Source organism: Lycium ferocissimum, chromosome 5, assembly GCF_029784015.1.
Source record: "Lycium ferocissimum isolate CSIRO_LF1 chromosome 5, AGI_CSIRO_Lferr_CH_V1, whole genome shotgun sequence".
In the NCBI taxonomy this organism is placed as follows: Eukaryota; Viridiplantae; Streptophyta; class Magnoliopsida; order Solanales; family Solanaceae; genus Lycium; species Lycium ferocissimum.
In genome coordinates, this window is record NC_081346.1 from 2,503,601 (window position 1) to 2,524,488 (window position 20,888).

General features: G+C 32.8%; 2 protein-coding genes across 2 annotated transcripts; both read right to left on the minus strand.

Annotated features, from left to right (window-relative positions):
* Positions 1-155: 155 nt before the first annotated feature.
* On the minus strand, positions 156-6,507 carry LOC132055396 (protein PAF1 homolog). Its single transcript, XM_059447197.1, has 12 exons — positions 5,289-6,507; positions 4,911-4,979; positions 3,556-3,663; positions 3,283-3,466; positions 3,124-3,200; positions 2,910-3,029; positions 1,491-1,596; positions 1,100-1,186; positions 940-1,008; positions 767-838; positions 539-682; positions 156-447 (listed from the first exon to the last, which is right to left on the minus strand). Exons 1-12 carry the CDS (start codon positions 6,041-6,043, stop codon positions 301-303), a joined length of 1,938 nt encoding a protein of 645 aa, XP_059303180.1. The 5' UTR covers positions 6,044-6,507; the 3' UTR covers positions 156-300.
* Positions 6,508-14,656: 8,149 nt separating this feature from the next.
* On the minus strand, positions 14,657-18,120 carry LOC132058073 (histidine-containing phosphotransfer protein 4). Its single transcript, XM_059450638.1, has 6 exons — positions 17,980-18,120; positions 17,062-17,192; positions 16,896-16,964; positions 16,704-16,775; positions 15,280-15,352; positions 14,657-15,064 (listed from the first exon to the last, which is right to left on the minus strand). Exons 1-6 carry the CDS (start codon positions 18,040-18,042, stop codon positions 15,014-15,016), a joined length of 459 nt encoding a protein of 152 aa, XP_059306621.1. The 5' UTR covers positions 18,043-18,120; the 3' UTR covers positions 14,657-15,013.
* Positions 18,121-20,888: the final 2,768 nt, after the last annotated feature.

A 20,888-nucleotide genomic window follows, 5' to 3' on the forward strand; every position in this document is an offset into this window, starting at 1 on the left:
AGAAGTGCACAATAGACAATTTTGAGAAAGCTGATACCAAGAAGCAAAGCACAAATTGCCAAACCTGAAGCGAGACCTGTGAGGTGGGCACAGGGTAGCGGAGACCACACAAGAATATCGGTCGGGACAGACAATCCTCGGGAGCATATGCAAAGTAGTTGAAAGTTCAACCTTTTCAAAGAGCAAAATTCAGATATAGTACAAAGCATTGTTTATTTATGCACCTTCTCTCATGTACCTACCCTCTCTTTTTTCTCTTCTATGTAAATTATCTAATCAGCTGAAATAAATGAGCTGGAATCAATCAGACATATCGTACTCGCCACCACTAGATTGATCTTGATCACCATCATGCATATCGTTCTGTTGTTCACCGACAGCATCTTCATGACTGATTCTTCCTCTCTTCAAACTTGAAACACCCCCCTTCAAAGCCGTTGTATAACCCTGCGAGGATCCACCAATGTCATAATTCAGTTGCAAAAAGAAAGGCCGTGCAGAAAGAAAAAAAAAATGAGAGGCGGGCTGGCTTCATTACCCCTTCTTCTTTTAGTTCAATGGCAGCAGCTGTTGGTCTCTTCCTTACTGTTACTCTTGAGGGAACTGGGAAATGTTCAACTTCATCATTTGATTTTCCTTCTCTAGCTCTCTTTTTCCTCAAAACAAGCTTTGTTGGAAGAGGCTGGATCACATCACATCCACAGTGGGGGTTAAGTTCCAGGTTTAAACCATATTAAAGTTTTACAAGTAAAACACAGTTTTTTACCACGTAATGGGCCTCTGTTTCACCAAACGCCACAACATATGTCGAAGGATCATCTTTGTCATCACCTCGTACCTGCCAATGGGCACGTGATGGAAAAATTAATACAACTAAGTAATTTATCAAAGTATAAAGATGCAGCTAGGTTGAGTTCAGCACTCAGAGAAGGTACATACATCCCACTGATACTCCCGAACCCAAGAGTATGAGATATCCTCATTTTCATCATACATATCCTTCATGAGCTGTCACAATCAACGAAAGCAACATAATATTATTAAATAAGACTTATGCTCATGGAACCTACTTTTCCATTTAAGAAGAATGTAATTTCACCTCATTTGGTGCAGGGACCATATATGCCAGAAATTTGTCCGGTTTATCTGGATCTGCAGTTGAAGCGGCAAAGCTTTTCATAATGGCCTGCAAGGTGTATTGCAAATCAAAATACATGTTCATTAAGATTGCTTCCAAACATCATAGTGTCATGGAGATCCGAGGGTAAATAGAAGATCATCCATGCTGGTGACACAGACAAATCTAAGTCTGGAGAAGATGAATATATGGGTCTCAGTTTTCATATGAAAAAGCTAACTTTGCCAATCTTTCTTTCACGTAGAAATTGCTCCTTCACATCTACTGACCAAAGGAGTCTTTCCCTTAGCTTATTATTAACATGGAGAAAGCATTACAAACTTGGAGAAAGGCATCTGATCAGTAACTTCACCTGTGATTCATATGCATCACGAACAGTTTTGTCCAACTTGCTGTAGGTTTCTGAATCAGCAGTTGGAGCACTATCGAAATTCGCAAGCACAAATGGGTCTTCAATCCTGGCAAAGTAGGTAGCATTATTTGTTCATGTTATCTCTAGTACCAAGAAATTGCCATGATCTAATGACGTTGAGTTTTATAGAAGGAAAAAAAAAAAAAAAGGGAAATACATCCAGCCTCTGCTGTTTTCGTCTGACAAGCAAACATTATTTCATTGACTAGAAAGAGACCAAAAGAATTCCAGTATATGAGATGCGTAAGAAAAGAGTGCAATCTGGCGATCTCCTGTACAAATCCCATTAAATCATCTATACAAGTGGGATATCTTGGGCATTCCAAAGAATATAAAAAAAGTATACCAGACGAATTTGTCTACCTACAGTAATTGTAGAACAATTTCAGGATTTTTTCCAGTTGCATCTACACGTGCCATAATTTAGAAAAAGTAAAGCAGAATGAGAGACAATGAAGGATATGTGACAATAAAGAAAAGGTCCACCACGTAAGTTGGTACAACAAATAGCAAGTGCTAAATTACATATATCAAACAAACAAAGCCCAGAAATTAATGGGCAAAGGGTTTGAAAGCCCTTTAATTTAGAGTTTCTCGTTATTTGGTGACTAGCTTTTACATGCTCCCCCCATCATTTATGTGGAGGTGCTTGAATGAGCATGGAGTGCAAGAAACAATTAATATGTTATTTTTCAACTTTTACATTTAATCCTAATCACTAAAATGTTCACTCATAATGTTAAATCATTAATTAACAATTAATATATTATTTTTCAACTATATTTAACATTTACTTTTGCTCACTTCAAGACAGAACCCACGGCAACAAAGTGTACGCCGTAGAGCGAGGCACTAAGGCACCGCCCATAGGGGAGGTTGTGCAAAGTTTGCTGTAAAAGAGAACACTGTTCTCATAAAAAGTATAGTTTTTTTGTTTTGTTTTTTTTTTTTTTTTTTTTTTGAGAAGGTACAAAGGAAGGATAGCTTTTTATTACTCCACTTTAACATGAAATCCTCTTCCAATTCAAAAACCACCGGCCAACTAATGGTGAGCTTTTCAGCATTGAGAATTGAGGTAAACTTTTTCCCGTCCAGACAATCAAAAGGAAAAAAGACTGGAAGCTGCAATTATCACATGATAGATCAATAATAAAAGGAGAAACTAGGAAATGTCTGAGCCCTTTAAGCATGCATATTAGAAGACAATACCACATTCTTTTAGATGACGAGAAAATATAAAAGGAGAATGCATCAATTATACTGAAACATAATCTTATTACCATCCCTCTTCTCCAACATTCAGGCCAACATATTGATATGTAACATGAAAAGGGAAGGAAAAATGAGAGGAAGACTTACCGATCAAAGTCGGGAAAAAGTGGCTGGATTTTGACAGGCTGCAATCTGCGATTGGTCGCATGAATGGGCCGTGACTTGCATGCCTCAAAAGCAGCCTTGATCTCCTGGATTTGTCTATCTCTGAAAATAGTGTTTGAGGAATACAATATTCAGGTCTCAACTATGTCTCTTTATCTTAGTCATGGATAGCATTAACACAGAAAGCAAAAGTAACCTATTGTTAAGATTCTCCAAGATGTTGCGGCCACCTCTGTTTTCTCGCAAATCTTTAGCTTGCTTTTCAGTCAGAGACTGCAAATAGCATAAACAATTAATTAAATAAGGTTTTGCAACTCCTTGAAAAACATTCTTTATACGCTATAATTAGTAGAACCTGTTTTGCTGCATCTGTGCTAAGAGGGGAGATGTATTGTGTTTTGACCAGCCAAGAAACACCTTTGTCAGTTGGCCTTTCCTTCTTTTTTATGCCATCTTTCTTGACGGGGGTTACAACATCGTCATCACGCAACAACTCCTCATCTTCTGGAGCAAGCGGTATCTTTACACCCTTGGGAGGACTAAGCAAGCCAGCAACAATGTAAAAACAATAGATAATTTTTCCATTAAAATGTGCTGCTTGAAAATAAGGAGAGTGTGTGTAACATACTTGTATACACTGAGATCAAGAAGGTCAAGCGGAATTCCAAGGTCTGGTTCAACATATAGTTCAGGCTTGTGATTTTTCTCCAATGAGGTGATTTGGTATTTCGTAAATCTGCACACTTAAATGAATTGCCCTTAGAAAAAATGACAACAGTAATACTTTGACAACAACCTGGAGTTTCATGTATCAAAAACTACACGAAGTGTGAAGTGCTGAAGAAAGGTGGAAAAGACATCAAGATACCATCATTTTCAAACTACACTCTGCCAAGCAGTCTCTCCAGTTCAATAATTCTAGTACGTATATTGCTAACATATAGCCAAAATCCTTCCATATGCAACAACAACATACCCAGCGTAATCCCACGAGTGGAGTCTGGGGACAAAAGCACTTCCATATGCTGCATTGAAGTGCTTATGGAGAACCAATGGAGGTGCAGCCTCCCACTCCAAGAAAAGTAGAAATTCAAATGCAAGTAGCACTCAGAAATGAAATCACAATGGGCGAACACACAACATTTAAGCAACCTCAGATAATCTTTCGCAATCTATTAACTAGGACCTGACTCGAACAAGCTTTGCTTCCCAAAGAAAAGGACATGTAAAGGAAGAGGAGCCCCGGATGAGCTAAACGCTTGCCTACTCTAGCGCAGATGAAGTTAGTAACTACTAAACCAAAGTCATTTACTCCTCATATATATACAACTTCAAATTAGGCTCATAAGCAATTCTGAAGCTTTAAATGCTCAACAATGTAAATCAACTAACTACAAGGACTAACATCTAAAATGAGAAATGTAACAACAACCATTAAAGCAATAGTCTATCAATAGGTAGAAAACAATATTATCCTTCGAAGATTGAAGGAAGTATTCTAGGGCAAATTCATGCATAGTGTGAATTATAGCAGGCGCAGTGATGTTGTGCAGCAACCAAAAATCAACAAATTGCTTGATGAAAATGGTGAAAAGAAATAAATTTTAAAAAAAAAAAAGTAAATAGTTGCGGCCATGTCCATTCTCACACCAATCGGGATAGTCTAACGACTTCTGGATCAGACTAACCAGCGTTGATGCTTTAAGCACAATTCCGAATTAGGCATATGCAGGCAATCCACAATAAAAAGGTTCAAAAGAAAAGTATATAAAAAGCTTGCGAACAGCACTTGGGTAAGAAGTGTAATTTAACTCTTACGACCTTTACAAAAGCTGCACAATTTAATTGGAACATTTCATCCACATATAGAGAGCATGACTTGATTTGTTTGTTGTATTTCAGTCAGAAAATGCATTTGTGGTTGAATTGATTATCATAAATACAAGTGAGACGACTAGCACAACGAAAAGCAGAATCACATACCGATCTGGGTCTCTTCTTAATTTCAAAAGCTTTGGTTGCGCTGTCGGATCTGGTAATTCATTTCTGAATCTGCAGAGTACACATAAATTACAGAACAATCAGCAATCTCTAATATGTAAAACGATGTGTTTGTCCCAAGTGGTAACATACACTATCTGATCACATCACAAGGTAAGTCAAAGCACATAGTGGTCTGTAACACTCCAGAAGTATACCAAACAAAACATTACTTTCGACCAACTAGTATGCTTAAAAACTCCAATCTTCAGCGGAGCAGATAATAGCTAATATATCAGGTAACTAGTCCAACATAGAACAATTCGAACACATAATGATCGAACAATCACTTAGCAGGTAATAAATTCAAACTAGTCTTACTTTAACTTGCAAAGAAATGTGGTCGGCTTCTTCAACCGGTTTTCAGTCCTCTCACCACTCAACAAAGGGGCAGTTCTTCTATCAGCCATATGCGATGCGCTAATCGACCCATGACCCTTCATACCGGACGCCAACATTTGTGTTTTCTGCAACACCCTATTCTGTGATTCTTTCAATTGCTGCCTATGTTTCTCATCATGCCTTTGCTTTTCTAATTCTCTCTTCTTCCTTATCCTCCTCTCTTCCTCACTCTCAACTCTACTACCCTTTTTCACTGGCAATGGTGGAACCTGTTTAGACCTACTACCACCATGCCCCGATTCTCGCCTTTTCTCTCCTCCACTATGCCTAATTTCCCTAGGGGGTGGTGGTGGGGAGGGTGGTTGAGTAGGTGGTGGCGGTGGGGGTGGGTAGTACATTGGTGGTGGGGGTGGAGGGGGCTGCCCGGAAGGCGGTGGTGGGGGCGGATACGATGAATCCGAAGGGGGTGGGGGAGGGGGTGGTGGTGGATATTGGTTTCTTGTTGGAGGAGGAGGTGGTGGAACATAACCAGGGTGGTGTTGTTGATAATTCTGTGTATAAGAAGATCCATCATTTACACCACTGTAACCTCCCCAATTTTGAGAGTATTGGCTTTGATTATTATTAGGGTTTTGATTTTGAGGTGGTGGTGGTTGTTGTGGTGGTGGTGGTGGAACATAACTTGACTGAGATGGTGGCGGTGGTGGTGGTGGAAATGGCCTATACGAAGCCATTGGTACCGACCCGACCCGAAAACTCACTTAACGGGAAAAACAGAACTCTGAATGCAAAACTAAAACCCTAGGCAAAAAGAAACAGAACAACCAAATAAGCTCTACAAATCGCAAATTTGGCTACTTCAGATTTATTTATAACACACTCATTTGAGTTTGAATCAAGAAAGGGAATGAGAAATTCACATAGAATTTTCAATTCTGAGAAAATTAAAGAAGATATCAACAACTTGGAGCATGAAATTTGAGCTAATCTATCAAAATTGAAGAACTAAAAAGGAAATTGATGAGAAAAGAGCAACAATTTTCCCACTAGTTTTTTCAGTAGGAGAAGCATAGACAAAATGTTCAATGTTTAGCTCAGCAAAACATTGCCAGTTAAGTAACATCAAGGATCCCATGAAGTTATAGTGGTCGCATATGTTTTTCCAGCTCTTGGAAATTTTTCCCAAAAATGACTCCTTTCTCCTTACATTTGACCAAATATTCTTGACAAAAATAAACAATAAGATAATAAATATAAATAAAATCAAATTCCAACTAAAAGAAAATTAAAATAAAAGGTGAATCGACAACAACAACATACCCAGTGAAATTCCACAAGGTGGTGTCTAGGAAGGGGAGGTGTACGCAGATTTTATCCTTACCACGTGGAGATAGAGAGGCTATTTCCGATAAATCGAATGTGTTATTTCTTTTTTTTTTTTTTTGACTTTTGATATTCAACCATAGAGCGAAAGAGACTTTTATTTATTCTTATCGACGAGATCAATCAAATAAATAACAAATAACATCACATTTCAACTAAAAGAAAAAATAAATAAAAGGTAAATCGAATGTGTTATTTCTTTTTTTTTTTTACTTTTGATAATCAATCATCAAGCGAAAGAGATTTTTCTTTGTTCTTATCGACGAAATCAATCAAATAAACAATAAATAATATCAAATTCCAACTATAAAAATTAAATAAAAGGTAAATCGAATGTGTTATTTCTTTTTTTACTTTTGATGTTCAATCATCGAGCGAAAGAGACTTTTCTTTATTCTTATCCACAAGATCAATCAAATAAACAATAAATAATTCCAACTAAAAGAAAATTAAGTAAAAGGTAAATCGAATATGTTATTTATTTTTTAACTTTTGATATTCAATCAACGGGCCAACGAGGCTTTTCTTTATTCTTATCAACGAGATCAGTCAAATAAACGATAAATAACATCAAATTCCAATTAAAAGAAAATTAAGTAAAAAGTAAATCGAATGTATTATTTTTATTTATTTTTTATATTCAATCCTAAAGCGAAAGAGACTTTTCTTTATTTTTATCGACGAGATCAATCAAATAAATAATAAATGACATCAAATTCCAAGTAAAAGAAAATTAAAAAATAAAGGGTAAATCGAATGTGTCATTTCTTTTTCACTTCTGCTAATCAATCATCAAGCGAACGAGATTTTTCTTTGTTCTTATCGACAAGATCAATCAACTAAACAATAAATAACATCAATTTCCAACTAAAAGAAAATTAAATAAAAATAAATCGAATGTTTCATTTTTTATTTATTTTTTACTTTTGATAATTAATCATCAAGCAAAAAAGGATTTTCTTTATTCTTATCAACGAGATCAATCTAATAAACAATAAATAACATCAAATTCCAGCTTAAAAATTAAATAAAAGGTAAATCAAACGTGTTCTTTCATTTTTTCTTTTTGATATTCAATCATCGAGCGGAAGAGACTTTTCCTTATTTCTATCGACGAGATCAATCAGTGTTTCTATGTGTAACACACTTTTTTTTAAAGAACTCGACTATTTTAATCTCATTCATAGTTGACTTATAGGCTACAATCAGTGACTATTGAATGATATTACCTGATAAATAAAAAATGTAGTTGATTTTTTATTTCTGAGAAGAGTTTTAGTGGCGACCGGAATTTTCATCTCTAGAAGTCTAAAGGTTTGAAGAACGTGGAGTTCATGAAATCCAGCATTGGTTCAACTTAATTTCTTCTTTTTTGTTATCTTCGTTCCCTTTTTCAATCCTCTGATTTATTTGACGTCAAGGACAAATGAAGAATGTAACTCAATCAACAAATAAGAAATAAGTATATGACACTACTACTTACCGAAATCGTTCAGGAAGAAAATCGTCGTCCGTTTTAGCACCGAAAAATGCATCCATTTCAGTGCCGGAAAATACAATTTGATCGAGAACTTGAGAGAATACTGAAGAAATGGTTCGGGTAATACATGACTCTGATATTTATAGTCAGAGGATAAACGGTTGAATGAGAATTAGATATGTTATAGGGATAAATTTAAGAGATTGAGTTTGATGTCGTTTTATAACGCATTAACCTCTTAACGGTTTTTTTTTTTTTTTAATATTTAAGTAACTTTAACTTCATTTATTTTTAAATTCATAAATAAGATCACCTTGAATTTTGAATTTCAAAAATACGATATGTTACTTTTGATTTATGAGTTTTTAAGAAGAAATAAAAAGAACAAGAAATTGTCGTATTAGTTAACATTCATTTGTAACAAGTGTTTCCTTACTTGAGTAATGTGTTTATTTGCATGCATAAGTTGTTTTTATTTGTAACAAGAACACATAAAATGTGAATAAAGGTGACATCATCTTACCTAATAAATCAAAAATGTTTTTTTTTTTTTTTTTTGAGAAGAGTTTTAATGGAGATCGGAATTTCCTTCTCTAGAAGTCTAATGGTTTGAAGAACGTGGAGTTCATGAAATCAAGCATTAATTTAGCTTAATTTCTTCTTCTTTTATTTGTTTCCGTTTTCAATCCTCTGGTTTATTTGACGTCTAGGACAAATGAAGAATGTCACTCAATCAATAGATAAGAAACAGGTATAGGACACTGACACTTATAAAAATTGTATGGAAAGAAGACCGTCGTCCATTCAGCACCCAAAAAAGCAAGATTGATCGAGAACCGAAGAGAAACATGGAAGAAGTGGTTCGAGTAGATACCTGACTCTGATACTTATAGCACCGAAATGAATTTAAGAGCTTGAGTTTATTGTCCTCTTATAAATTATTAACTTCTTAACATTCTCTATATAATTCATTTTTCTTAATATTAAACAACTTTTTTAATTCATAAATAAGATTGACTCAAATTTTGAATTTCCAAAATATGACTTTTGCTTTTGATTTATGAATTTTTTTCAAAATAATAATAAACTGGTGTAGCTGTTAACATTCATTTGTAACAAGTGTTTTCTTGCTTAGGTTACGTATTTGCATGCATAAGTTATTTTTGTTTGTAACAAAAACACATAAAATGTGAATAAAGGTGACATCATCCCATTTATCTTCTTTGTCCTTTTCGTAGCTCTTTTTTATTTGATTTCTTCCACCAATATCACATAATTTGGTAAAACAGTAAAATTGTTTATTATTGCGATTATATTGCATGATATTTTCTTTTAAAAAATTAAAAATTCTTCTTGTAAATCTGATGATTAGATTATGTAATCAATGATGAATTAACTTGGATTTGTAGTTTTGCAATACTTTAATTGTTAGATTGCATTTGAATTTTTAAATTTGCAACAATTTAATTGCTACAGTTGAATAGAATGAATAATGTCATAAACCCCTACATATTTGTATTTAGAGCACTTACCTCCCTTAAAGTGTTAAATACTATATTTATTTATGTTGATGTGCCATTTTCTTCTAAAAATAATATAACTAAAGATTCTTCTTATAAATTCGATGACTAGATTACATAATTAATGATAGATTAACTTGAATTTCAAATTCGCAACACTTTAATTGCTACAGTTGAATAGAATGAATAATGTCATAAACATCCCTTCATGTTTGGATTTTTAGCACTTACCTCCCTTAAGGTGTTAAATACTATATTTATTTGTACTGCAATGATATTTTCTTTTAGAAAAAAATGTAATTAAAGATTCTTGTTATAAATCTGATGACTAGATTATGTAATCAATAATGGATTAACTTGAATTTTCAATTTGCAACACTTTAATTGCTATAGTAAAATAGAACAAATAATGTCATAAACCACCCTTCATGTTTTTATCTGTATCACATATATCCCTCGAGGTTTTAAATACTATATTTATTTATATTGCAATGATTTTTTTGTAGGAAAAAAAAAAAAGGTATTAAAGATTCTTCTTATAAATCTGATGATTAGATTATGCAATCAATGATAGATTAACTTGGATTTTCAAATTTGCAACACTTTAATTGCTAGATCGGATTTGCAGCACTTTAATTGTTTTTTGTTTTAGTTCGACCTGTCGTCACATATGAGATAACGGACAGTATAAATTTAGCAACACTCTTCCCACAAGATCTCTTTCGGGAAAAGGATAATATTCAACTTCGAGTTTTCAACTATATCCTTTATGGAAATGGTAAACCAACTCGAGGAATTTCTGACACAAGTATTCAATTGGTTCGCACTTGTTTAGTATTTCACTTTCAACCCGATTCACCGCCTACGTGCCCTTTACGCCAAATATTCCGAAGACTTGCCCCCCCCCCCCCCCCCCCCCCCCCCCCCCGTCTTACCGCGGCTTGCTACAGTTGAATAGAACAAATAATCTCATACGCCTCCGTTCATGTTTGTATTTGTAGCACTTACCTCCCTTAAGGTTTTAAATAATATATTTATTTATATTGCAATGATATTTTTTTTTAGAAAAAAGATGTATATTTAAAGATTCTTCTTATAAATCTGATGACTAGATTACGTAATCAGTGTAGGATTAACTTGGATTTTTAAACTTGTAACACTTTAATTGCTACAGTTGAATAGAACAAATAATGTCATAAACGTCTCTCCATGTTTGTATTTGTAGCACTTACCTCCCTTAAGGTTTTAAATACTCTATTTATTTATATTGCAATGATATTTTTTTTTTTAAATGTAATTGAAGATTCTTCTTATAAATATGATGACTAGATTACGTAATCAATGATGGATTGACTTTGCTTTTCAAATTTTCAATACTTTAATTGATTGCATTTGGATTTTTATATTTGCAACACTTTAATGCTACAGTTGAATACAACCAATAATGTCATAAACCTCTCTTCATGTTTGTATTTGTAGCACTTACCTCCCTTAAGGTTTTAAATACTATATTTATTTATATTGCAATGATACTTTTCTTTAGAAAAAATAATAATTGAAGATTCTTATTATAAATCAGATGACTAAATTACATAATCAATGATGAATTAACCAGGATTTTCAAACAACACCTTAATTGCTACCGTTGACTAGAACGAATTATGTCATAAACATCCGTTCATGTTTGTATATGTAGCATTGTCTCCCTTAAAGTTTTAAATACTATATTTATTTCCTTTATTTTGATACTCTTTTTACGAAACTATTTTTAAGTGGTAAAGGTTATATATAATAAATCTTTCCCCTTTATAATTTGATTATTTGATGCAAGATATTGTAATATTTATCTTCCTTAAAAAGTCTTGATATATTGTGATATTTCAGAAAAAAAATTCCGAATATTTTATATATTTAAAGTGCACTAGGAAAAACCTTTATAAGACAGAAAATTGAAATTGATAACATACAAAGCAAATGCAAATAAAAAGAAAAAATAGATGTTTGTTTTGATAGAATTCATAGTATTGTGGGATTTTCATGCTTATAAAGAAAAAGTAAAACTTTTGAAGTCCAAATTGCGTGTTCAAGCACAATTTCAACTTCTACCCAAATAAATATTTCAAATTCATGATTCAAGTTCTCGTCCAGACGCCTTTCACTAGATTACATATGAATTCATAGTTTTCAATACTTTAATTGATACAGTTGAATAAATTAAAAGAATAATTTTATAGACCTCCCTTTGTATTTTTGTCGTTAACACTTCATCCCTCATTGTTTTTGTTTGAAATACTACACTTCTCTTGTTTTACCTTTTTCTTAATGGAATTTTTGCATTACAAAAAATGTGTTAACAAGTGTTTCCTTGTGTTATTTACAAATTTGCATGCATACTTGTATTTTTTGTTTGCAATAACACATAACACGTGAATCATGGTGACATCATCACTCTTATCTTCTTTGTCTTTTGCATACTTGTATTTTTGTTTGAACTCGAGAGTTCATATTTCTCAACCTACTCTACTGACTATCAAGCTATACTTTTACAATTAATGACCATTAGTTATTAACAATGAATTGTATTTGGATTTCAATCACAAATTTATGACTCTTTTGCTTTAATTAGTTTGTATTTTGATTTTATGAATGTAACACTTTTGATTCCTAAAGTTGACTAAACTTATCTTTAGATATGATAGTAACTACAACCTATGATTTGTCATTACAATTACTGGTAGAAACGACTTTTAGCATCCATTCAGTGCAAGTTTAAATTTTTAATTTCACCTAATCATGAAGAAACTTGATTAAATCACCCTTTATATCTCCTCAAACTGCCCTTCATCTTTTCTAAATTTTTTACATCATATATTGGAGCAAGGGTATAGATAGAATAAAATGCCTTCTTAGTTCTTTGAAACAACATTTATTTTGAATCAAATTGATTTGGCTAAAACGACATTCATTTCAGACCAAATAAAGAATATTCCTTAAGCAAAGGTTGATTTACACAAATATTCTTTTTTCAAGCCATTCTTTTGATTTTGTCTCTATTTTTAAAAAGTTGTACAAATACAACAAATAACATTATACTCGGGTGACAGGGCTTGTTAGAAAAAATTGAGAACAATATAGATCAAGAAAAGTAAAACACGAAAACAAATTATGAAACCACTATTGTGTTGTAGCAAGCCACTGCCTTGAAAGCGATTTTCGAACCGACCACGGTGCAAATCGTTTAGCCCTAAGACGCTCCCCAAGGTTCCACAACAACTCCCGAACACCTGCACTGGTGGTTGGAAGTATGGAGTTTGCACAAAGTATTTTGCCCGGGAAGAGAAACAGTGAAAGAACTTTTACGATGAAGAAGATGATTTGTTTCAGTGTGTGTAGAGATCACTACTTCTATTTATATAGGTAAAAGGTAAGGCGGTGATAACGGCTAAATCTGAAACGTCTCATAACATTCAGGGAATTAATAATAAGATTTTGTAACGTCTCCAGCGTTTAAGAAAATAAAGATTGCTATTAATGCTGAAGTAATGAGCCTTTAACTGTTAATTTCAGAGATATGAATTCGGCAACTAATTCCGGAGATACGAATTCGGAAAGATGAATTCAGAGATATATCCGGTAACTTATATTCAGACAAATAAAGATCGCTATTAATGCCGAAGTAACGAGCCTTTAACTGTTAATTCCGGAGATATGAATTCGGCAAGCTTATATTCAGACAATTTCGGGTAGGCTCAAAACTAACAACTGAAACGTCTCATAACATTCAGGGAATTAATAATAAGATTTTGTAACGTTGAACGTCTAATCAAAATGGAATTAGGCCTTACGTATACCTCGCGCGCAGGGGGTAGGGGCAAATTCATCACTTTTGCCTACTGAGTCCAATTCTCATGTGCGTGAGGCCCATCTTTTTTTCTAGCCCATTTACCAACCCAACAACACACAATTCAATATAAGGAGGAAAGAAAGACTTTCCTCCACCTACGGGACATTTGCACTTTTTATGTAGAGAAAAGACAGAAAAAGGAAAAGAGGAATGACAAAGAAACTTTGGCTTTGCATTATCAACAAAGAATTGACGAGAATAGCAATACATAACTCTCACAGGTCTAACGTTTGCTCATATGTTCTCGCTTACAAACAACATTAGACTACTGTCTAACATTTGAATAGCTTATAAACTATAGTTTACGGTTTAACATTTTCGCATACGATTTTCAATTTGCTCAAAAGTTAGTCTAAAAGGTGCATAAGTTATAAGAAAAGTAAAGAGATCATTATTAAATAACTTGTCCCAAAAAAAAAAAAAACAACTAATGAGAATTTCTATCAAGCAAAGGAAACCAGGTAACACCAGCTAGTGAGGTGCCCGAAAATTAAGGGCTCATTTGCACTTTTGGCTCTATTTTGTGCTGGTCTTTAATTTTTTTCCCTCAAAGCAAATAAATATTTTCGCGGGGAATATATTTATATTTTGGCATCATAATATCCCACAATTTATGTCCACGCCCTTAAAGAACTTATGACCCCCTAGGCATAGGTTCAATTTTGAAGGACTAAAATTAAAGACCAGCCCATTTGAAGGCCAAAAATTAAAGACCAGTCCATTTGAAGCCCAAACCGTGCAATTAAATGAAAATTAAGCCCAGAGTTTCTTGGCTGGCTATGTGCTAGAAATGGGCCAGTCAAAAAGGGCCTTACTTTTCAACATGTTAAACTCACGGATTTGTTACATTTCAAACGAGACTTCCAACTTTTCAATGCCTATATGCTTCTCACCCTCTCACAGTAATAGCCTAATAGGCGCGAGGTAGTCATTTTTAGCTTCGAAATTGAAAAATAGTCATTATTATGAAGTATGAAATTTTATAATTGAAACTTCATGACATTATTCTGGAGTTTCACCTATGAAATTTTAAACTCCATTACAAAAACTGAAAAATGACTATTTTGAATTTTATTCCCTCTCCCTCCATCTGCTTTAAGGAGAAGGAAACATATGCATCTAAGCAACTTGCTATCTATCTCCTTTTCATATTTGTTTGAAGATAATTATAAGTTAAAATTACATCAAATTTAAAATTATACTCAAAGAGGAGAGGAGAATAAATTAAAGACGTGTAAAAAGCCTTCATTTCATGCATCCACAGCATATTATAAAGTGCAACTTGATAAACTCTAACGCCAATACAAATCCTTCCCTTTATTATTACGTTTAAGAAGGAATTAGGGAAAAGTGCATTATATTGTACTTGCACCTTTTGTGTTCTTATTCAGTCACTTCGATTATATTCCTAACAGAGTTACTTTGGTCGACACGACGCAGTCTCAATTGGTCCAGCTTGTCTTGCATACTGCATAAAGTAACAAATTGGAAAGAGTCATATACATACTATAAATTGGTCTGAGTCATTTTATGTAACAACTAATTAATTTCAAGTTACAGTTGAAAGGCATAGTTAAATAAATAAAGTGTGCTGTTTCTAACAAATTAATCTTTTTGATGAGATGGTTACACTTCAATAGTAACTCGTAATAGAAATAAAAAAAAATATAATTAGGCCACTACCTGAAAATAAACTTCTAGCTTCTTTCTGAGTACCGCATATTCTCCCTTTAATTGCAGGAAAGTTCTCTTGCATCTGCTTCAATTCATGGAGAAAATAAAGAAAAAGCCAATCAGGTATAGTAGGGGTAATAATATAATTAAGAATAAGAAAAGCACTATTCAAAGTTTAAATTAATGAACATGCAATGCATCCTTTTTATTCCCCGACAAACAGCCCATCTAAAATAAAGCGTAATTTAAAGACATCTTTGCGCAACAAAAATTGACTTTCAGTTTGTTCCTTAATAGTTTCAAAATGTTCGAATAATTTGGTAAAAAGATTAACAGTAATTAGGACATCGAATAAATGTCGTTTTCAATTTATAGCATTTGGTGGGCAAGAAATGAAGCTGTTTGGCAAATGAAAGTACCCATCAAGAAATATAGTTAGGGTATACTTATTTGTTTACATATGGTCTAAGACATAGGAATGCCTCAGTCTCTTAATAGCAGTGTAGGAAATTCTATTTTTGTTTGTCTGGTGATCAATAATATTCTTTCCTTTCACAAAAAAAAAAAAAAAAAATGTCGTTTCACGTTTGAACGTGTTTCTTAGTTGCAATTCATATAATAAATTAAACAATTAAACGTGACTAATGTACAATTTATGATGCATGAATGCGTTAATAATTTTATGTATCTTTATATGTCATCCACAGTTTTAGACTTTGAATGCGGAGTGCACTCTTTGCTTTCAGTTTGAATTACATATTTTTTATGGATTTAAGTTATAGTGTAAGAAAATTTTACATATTAGTGAACTTCATCTTGTGATAACAAATTATTCATTATTTTTAATACATCAAGAAAATTTTACATAACAATGAAATTTAACTTATGATAACAGATTACTCATTGATTTTAGTAAATAACTTGAACTTAATATTTATCAAGAAATTTATTTGTAATTACATAAGAGTAAGTGATTTACTAATTGCGTAAAATATTTTTTACAATTGTATCAGTAGAGATGTTCAGAACTGAGATCCCTAAGGTAGCGTCACTGCATACGTAAAGAACCATATTAAAGTTAAATTCTAGATAAGCCAGTAGCATGTAAGAGCATCTTGTAAGGCATCAATATGACAAGTTCTAGAAGATTTTTGTGGGTATAAGTATAAAAAGAGTAAGAATATGCAATGTTAAAGGAAGTCGTAATTAAGTTCATGCACCAATGCACACGATATAAGCTCAATTTCTACACAATGACTAATAGTGAAAACAATTTTTACACTATCACATTATTTTAAAGATACTCATACTAAGTGACATTAGTAACTTAGAAAGATAAGACTGGTAGTTATCTATTATAACAGTGGATACAATTATACTGCGGTTTATACTGTTAACCGTTAATGTGTATAAGTTAGATCAATAAAGATTACCCTTCCACATTTCCGGCTCGGCAGTATTCCCTGAACTGCCTACATTCAGTTTTGACCTTCTTGGCTCCAATACTGCACAAGACAGAAAAATATACTATTGTTACTTAGTTAAAATTTGAAAAGAGGGGCTTGTCAATTTCATTAATTAAGTATATAGTTTATTATAATACTACTATCCATCTTGTTTCTAACCTTGAACTACTGCCCGTGAATTGGTGCATAGAGTTGTCTAGCTTTGCAAAATCAAGAGGTTGTTTTTCCCTAAAAGAAACATATACAACAGAATTAATCAGATCATCATTCGATGAGTTATGACATGGATATTTGTAGACTTACCAAAAACAAGGATCAAACTCACAGTGCCTGGTCAATGCTATGGATTAAACGAGCTGAATCTTTATAAAACGAAGTGACAACTTCCTCCACGAAATTAGGATTAGCATCATCTTGTAGCTCTTCCAACTCAATGAATTGCTCGTCAAGATATCCCTGCACCCATGAGGGTAATTAGGACCAATTATTATTTGAGAGGGTAACGATTATAAAAAAAGTCAAGATATAAAAGGTAATTAAGACCAAGCATAGTTTAAGGGATTTGAATAATACTTCGACCAAGTTTAGAGAGGTCTTTACTGCCTATTAATTTTGGTTTCAATAGTTTTAATTGCACAATGGAAGTACGTGTACATATACAACTTATAATAAAAAGAACGAAAATTAATGCATGCAACAACTAGTTAATTAAAGCATTTTCCGGCTATTGAAAGATTCAATGCTACGGGAACATAGATGGAGCTAGAATTTAAAGTTTTATGGGTTCTAAATTTATCATCAAATTCATAGCTTGTTTTAATTACTGGATTCACATTATATATGAATATATATTTATCATAGAGATAATGGTAAAAAACACACCTCAAGTATCGATTGTTCACTTTTCACACATCAACTATCAGTTGTGCACTTATAAAGAGGTGTGTTTTGCAAACTAGTTGGTGATAGTTCAGCTAGGAAAAGTGAACAACGTGAACAACTATAGTTGAGGTGTGTTTTGCAAACTAGTCGGTGATAGTTCAAGTAGCTAGGAACCTCGCACGCCTAATAGTTCAAGTAGAAAGCTAAAAAAAAGTGATACTTCATGTGTATTGTTGACCCTTATATTTCATAATACAAATACAAGATTCATACAAAAGTACCGTGACCGATATCTAATACTGTAGGCTGTAGCTCTGTCCCTAAGGAAACGAAGGCAAGGAAATGAAAGAAAGAGAGAAACCTGATCGAAAAGAGACTGCCTAAGGTTGGCAACTTGCCGACGCAAGTGATTATTTCTTTCCATGTATATGAGTAACGATGAATTATAGACGGACACACAGAGTGATTGATAAAATGATTATGGAAAGTATGCTGAACATTGAAAAGGGTATGGGAAGTGAATACGAAAAAACGCTTTATATAAGAGCAGAAAGGGGACCTTAGGGCCAATTTAGCTTAGAAATTGAGGGTTCACCTGACCCATTAACTTTTCTTAGAAGGCATTTGGCCATAGAAACTAAGGAGCCGTTTGGACATAATTTCATCTCATGAGATGAAATCATATTTGGACGTACATTTAATTTTTAAGTTCATAGCTTTTTTATAAATATAAAAACCCCAACAATTTGTGAAAACCATCAAATTTTTTCCAATTCTTATACAATCTTACCAAATAAGTAAATCATAGTTCATAATAAAATTAGTACGTTACTAGAAGACCTTTCTAAAAAATACAACATCAATTAATCAAACTTTAGTTCAATAAAAAGGAAAATTTAACATGAATAGTAATGTAACTACTCTTTAATATAATCCTCCCACGATTGGTAAATATATTTTACCAACTTGCAGATTAATATTTAATACAAATGGTTGGTAAACATGATTGGTAAATATATCTACCAACTTATGAGTCTTTTTTTTACAAAATATAAACGTATCGGTCAAATTTTACATTTATATTTTTTGAAATTATGCCCTTTTTGATGATTTGAAATTTCATCTCATTAGATGAAATCACATGTCCAAACGCTGATTTCATCTCATGAGATGAAATCGCATGTCCAAACGCCTACTAAAAAAATTCACTTTTTTTTGGATTTTTGAAGTTGGAATTGGAGTTGTGTTTGGCTATAGTTTTTGCAAATAATATTTGGTTGTTGAAATGTGCTTTTTCTAAAAAACATTAAATATGATTTGTACCCCAATTTCTAAAAACTAGCAAAATCACCCAAAGCAATTAATAAACATAACCAGTGCGAGAAATATATCAACTATACTCGAGATCAGCTTATGGAGTGCTCCAGACTGATGGTTTTTTTTCCCATCATAAGGCTGCAACTGGGAAGCTTACTGGTGTACACAGAAAATATAGCATCACTAAATATGGCTTTGGTGCAAAATTCCAACCGGCTTATTTTCTTCTAAAGGCTTTTTAGCACACGATGTTCAATGTTTGTGAGTGGAAAGCAACTAAGCAACACAAGTTGTCCCTGACCAGTGAAAAAAGTTGTACGAACTTTTAAGGTAAAATTGAGCAACATAAAAAATTTTGGTGTAAAAATTGAAAACAGAAAAACAAAAGTAAAGGTTCAAAACAGAAAATGACAAAAGTGAAAAAATTGAAAAATAAGGTTTTTGTTATAAATATTATTTATTATTGTGGATGTCTATCTTTAGGAGAAAAATTAGGGTTAGTCGCTTTGGGATAAAGTCAGTTTTCCCTTATAAATATAGAGGTTTCTCTTTATTGTAAAATCATCGCAAACAAGAGAAATAAGAATTCTCGTCTCTTCTCTGCAATATTTTGCTTCTCACTTTATTATTTTATAACACGTTATTAGCACGAAATTCTGTCGCGAGCACTTGGTTTCACGGTGAATCGTGGAACTTTAAAATTAATATTATTTCAAGAATATGTTGGATTGATATTACGGCAGAGATATAGGAGAATCTATGAGTGTCAAGATAAGTATCTTACTTTCTGGTCCCTACTCATGATTGTACTTATGGCAATTTTAAGTGATGGTCTTTTGTGCTTGCCAATTACTTACATCTTCAAAGAATGGAAGCAGCAACTTTAATTTGGAGAAATTAATATTATATTTGTACCATTTTAAGTGATGGTCTTTTGTGCTTACCAATTACTTTCATCTTCAAAGATTGGAAGTAGCAACTTTAATTTGGAGATATTAGTATTATATTTGCTAGGTACAAAAGGCTATGCTTATCATCATCCCGTGATACCGGGAATTGAGAGAATATTTCAAAATTATGGCAATAAAGTCACTCCGTGAGATGAAATTGTAAGTGAATACCATGTTTATATTTTGACAGTGTTTAGCAAATCGAATTGATGATTTATCGGACTATTCCATATTAATTGTCCGTATTGCAACAATTTTATAAATTGCAAATCTTATACTTAGAAAGTATCGCTTAAACTCCGACAGAGTTTGAAGAAAGAAAATTGATCACCAGAAGTGATAAAATTTTATATGCCCGTTGTCATTAAATTCACTAACCACTAGATGTGGTAATGTTAGAGAAAATATATATATATATATATATATATATATATATATATATATATATATATATATATATATATATATATATAAAGAGCAAAATATAAAAGAGGTTATAAGCTATCATAACTTTATCTGATTAAGCCACGTTCAGATGATTATGTTCCATTCTTGAAGAATAAGAACTTTTGATAAATGTTACAAATACAGAGCTATTCCTTGAAGTGAATATGATAACATTTCGTAAAGATTATAAATACAAACGTGATTTTGGTTGTGAAAATATCACGCCTCACCTCAAACAAGAGGTAGAATAATTGAAAAAGAAAATATTCTAAATATTTTATGATTTACTCCAAATAGTAAACTCATAAATCGCTCACGAAGTAGCAACTCGTAAATCTGCTCCCGAAGTAGCAAACTTTGAACTCTACTATTATTTTTACATGTCCATTTAATTATTGTTCATCCCATGACACCAACAGTGTTTAAGTAAAATTTCTTTTATGATACGAACAGTATTTAAGCAATATTTGGTAGTGCAAATGAATGATTAAGGGCTCCCAAAAAGCTAATTATTTATCTAGAAGATCATGGCACTAGTAGTGTCTAAACAATATGT

Bases quoted from the DNA above. Each gene is read 5' to 3' on its own strand.
- LOC132058073 (XM_059450638.1), bottom strand. From the start codon at position 18,042: ATGGAAAGAAATAATCACTTGCGTCGGCAAGTTGCCAACCTTAGGCAG. The intron at 17,193-17,979 runs GTTTCTCTCTTT...TCATGGGTGCAG, and splicing joins GGCAGTCTCTTTTCGATCAG to GGATATCTTGACGAGCAATT. The intron at 16,776-16,895 runs GTTAGAAACAAG...TGTCTTGTGCAG, and splicing joins TTCACGGGCAGTAGTTCAAG to TATTGGAGCCAAGAAGGTCA.
- LOC132055396 (XM_059447197.1), bottom strand. From the start codon at position 6,043: ATGGCTTCGTATAGGCCATTTCCACCACCACCACCGCCACCATCTCAG. The intron at 1,187-1,490 runs GTGAAGTTACTG...TACACCTTGCAG, and splicing joins GTGATGCATATGAATCACAG to GCCATTATGAAAAGCTTTGC. The intron at 839-939 runs GTATGTACCTTC...GCCCATTGGCAG, and splicing joins TTCGGGAGTATCAGTGGGAT to GTACGAGGTGATGACAAAGA.